The 2,565-nt window shown below is 61.4% G+C and overlaps 1 protein-coding gene across 1 annotated transcript in view; it reads right to left on the reverse strand.

Annotated features, from left to right (window-relative positions):
• Positions 1 to 2,192, reverse strand: part of RGS14 (regulator of G-protein signaling 14) — a gene marked incomplete at both ends in the record, with an annotated part of 5,424 nt that extends 3,232 nt beyond the window's left edge. Inside the window, 3 exon segments of the mRNA XM_010293158.1 lie at positions 586 to 678; positions 794 to 1,051; positions 2,171 to 2,192. Of these exon segments, the coding sequence (XP_010291460.1) occupies positions 586 to 678; positions 794 to 1,051; positions 2,171 to 2,192 (373 nt within the window).
• Between the last annotated feature and the right edge of the window lie 373 nt (positions 2,193 to 2,565).

The following is a 2,565-nucleotide window of genomic DNA, read 5'->3' on the forward strand; positions in this document are numbered from 1 at the left end:
GTGCCTCCTGGGCCAGCTGCGAAAGTGGGGTGTCAGGCCGGGACCAGGAGCCCCGTTCTCACTGCTACCCTGCGGGGAGCCCCTGGCTCACCCCATGGAGCCACCTGAGCCCTGAGGGGCCAAGAGCCCCCTGGGACCAGCTCAGTACCTGCACTTCAGGACGGGCATTGGATCCAGCCTCCCTCACCCAGCGCCAAGCTCTGGGCACAACATGCCAGTCTCTCCATGGAGGTACAGCCTGAGGTAGGAACCATCCCCACCAGCTGTGTGGCTCTGTCCCCACGAGCCCCCGTCGAGCTCTCTGCCCTTGGTCTCTTGTCCTCCCAGCAGCGTTCTCCACCCTCTGGCCACCCCAGACTGGAGAAGCACTTCCTGCTCTGTAGGCTGTGGCTTTTCAGATGCTCATCACATCCATCTCCTTGTCCCTCCCACAAGAGACTCCAGCCTGCTCAGCCTCCCAGAACAGGGGTCTGACAGGGCGCTGGGACATGCAGGCACGACAGCCACCTCCACCTCTGCCCACATCCCTCCCAGCAGTTGTGTGACCCAGGCTCAGCTGCACCGTGGATGCATGGAGGCCAGTACCTGCTGCGTGTCACTGGCCGGGATCTGCTGGAATCGCTCACATGCCTGCCAGAAGTAGACGTTTTCGGCACTGAACTCCTTCTTGAGGAACTCCTGTGTGGCAGAGAGAGCTGCTGGCCAGGACAGCACCATGGCTGTGGGATGGCTTGGTTGCCCATAAATAGGAGCCAACAGTAACAAGGATTGAGGTCTGGGCTGTGGCACTCACAGTGAAGTAGGTGACAGCCACACGGTCCTGCAGCAGCGTCTCAAAGGATTCGGCCCAGCTGACCACAGACCCCTGTGTGGAGCCGCAGGTGGCTGGCGGTCCCGGCAGGCTGTTCACGCTGTGGTTGCTGCCACGCGCCCTGGAGGCGTTTAACTCTGAGAGAGAAAAAAGGTCAGTTCTGGCTGCCTGGGTGTCCCCCAGGGTCATTCCCAATCACCAGCAGCCCCCCGGATCTGCAGCAAGTTCATCCACCCCATCCTGATCGGAGGCGGCAAACCCTCAGGTAAGGAATGCGAGGAGCATCACAGCGGCATCCACGGCAGATCAAGTGCCCGATGCCGTAGCTGGCACCTTCAGGCGTGACTGTCCCTTCTCTGCCAACGCTGGCTGTCCTCCCCTCCCCGGGGTGTCACCGTGACTCCGCCTGTGACTCATCTCCCAGGGGAACAAAGCTGATGTGTGGGGAAGGCACCCAGCCGGGGAGGGAAAGCAGGGTGGAAAGGGACATGGGGGGCATGCAGCGTGGAGGGAAGCTGGGAGGATGGGTAGAGGTGCCTGAACTTTTCCATTCCTCTGGCCATGACGAGGAACAAATCCAGCGAGAGGAAGGCTCAGAAGGTGTGATGCCCAGCTCCCAAGCCCAGGAAAACTCTCCCTCAAGGAAACCCAAAGTAACCGTGCATTCAAATTGAGTCACTCAGTCAAAAAGGCGGAAGTTTCCAGGGGCAACCCCAGCTTTTGAACTGGTTTGGCTGGTGAGCAACTGGGAGCAGAGGGTCATTTGCGAGAAAAGGGTATGCAGGCAGGGTTCTCCCTGCAAAGCCGGCGGGAACAGAGGAAGCAGCAGGCTGATGATTTGCTGCCTCCCTGCCCTTCTCCTCCTGTCCAAAACACGGGGTAACTGTGCACACCCTGTGCATGCAGGTGCGAACAAGCAGCCACTGGCACCCTGTGCTGGAAGGATCCCGCAGCAGGGCTGAGACAGGTGAATGGGCCATCTGAGACATCCAGTGCACTAAGAGACAGTCAGACAGACAGACTCCCTCAGAGAACACAGGGCTGGCTGGTACCCAGGTTCTGCTTGCCCTGGGAAGCCACTCAGCCCCTGACACCCAAGGGTGCCAGGTAAGCAGACAGAAGGGAGGGACAGGTGACACAGGGCTGTGCGGGAGGGACGGAGGGATATGGGAAGTCCCTGGCACAGGGCTCAGCCCGGCACTGCGGGGCCCAGCCATGCATCCGCCCACAACACAGCCTGTGCTGACACAGGACCTGGCTCTCTGCTGGCTCCTTGCCCCTGGCACCAGTCTGGCTGTGGGCTTCCCCGCCCCCGAAGATGATGCCAGCCTCCCATCCCAGAGCACAGAGCAGCCTTACCTCCATCCGACACAGCCGGGCCCTGCGGGAGCGGAAAGAAGAGAGGTGAGAGGGGGCACAGGACGTCTGTCAGCCCAGTGGAGCGGTACCAGGCAGGCGTCAGGGCAAGCCCAGTCCGAACCCAGGAGCAAGGGACACGGGCTGCCAGCAAACACCACTCTGGTGTTAGCTGCAACCACGATGGCTGCACCACAGCAGGCGCAGAACACGGGGCTCCCAGCCCCCGGGCAGCAAGTAGCGGTGGGGGTTACAAGGGGAGGGCAGCTTTTCTCCCACCTCCTGTGCATCTACTGCCCTGGGGCCAGGCCAGCAATTGGGAAAGGGTAGATGCTGTAAGAGATAACTCCGCCACCGCTGCCCAGGGAGGAGAGAAGCAGCCTCACCGGCACAGGAAG

The sequence above is a fragment of the Phaethon lepturus genome, unplaced genomic scaffold (genome assembly GCF_000687285.1).
Source record: "Phaethon lepturus isolate BGI_N335 unplaced genomic scaffold, ASM68728v1 scaffold27618, whole genome shotgun sequence".
In the NCBI taxonomy this organism is placed as follows: domain Eukaryota; kingdom Metazoa; phylum Chordata; class Aves; order Phaethontiformes; family Phaethontidae; genus Phaethon; species Phaethon lepturus.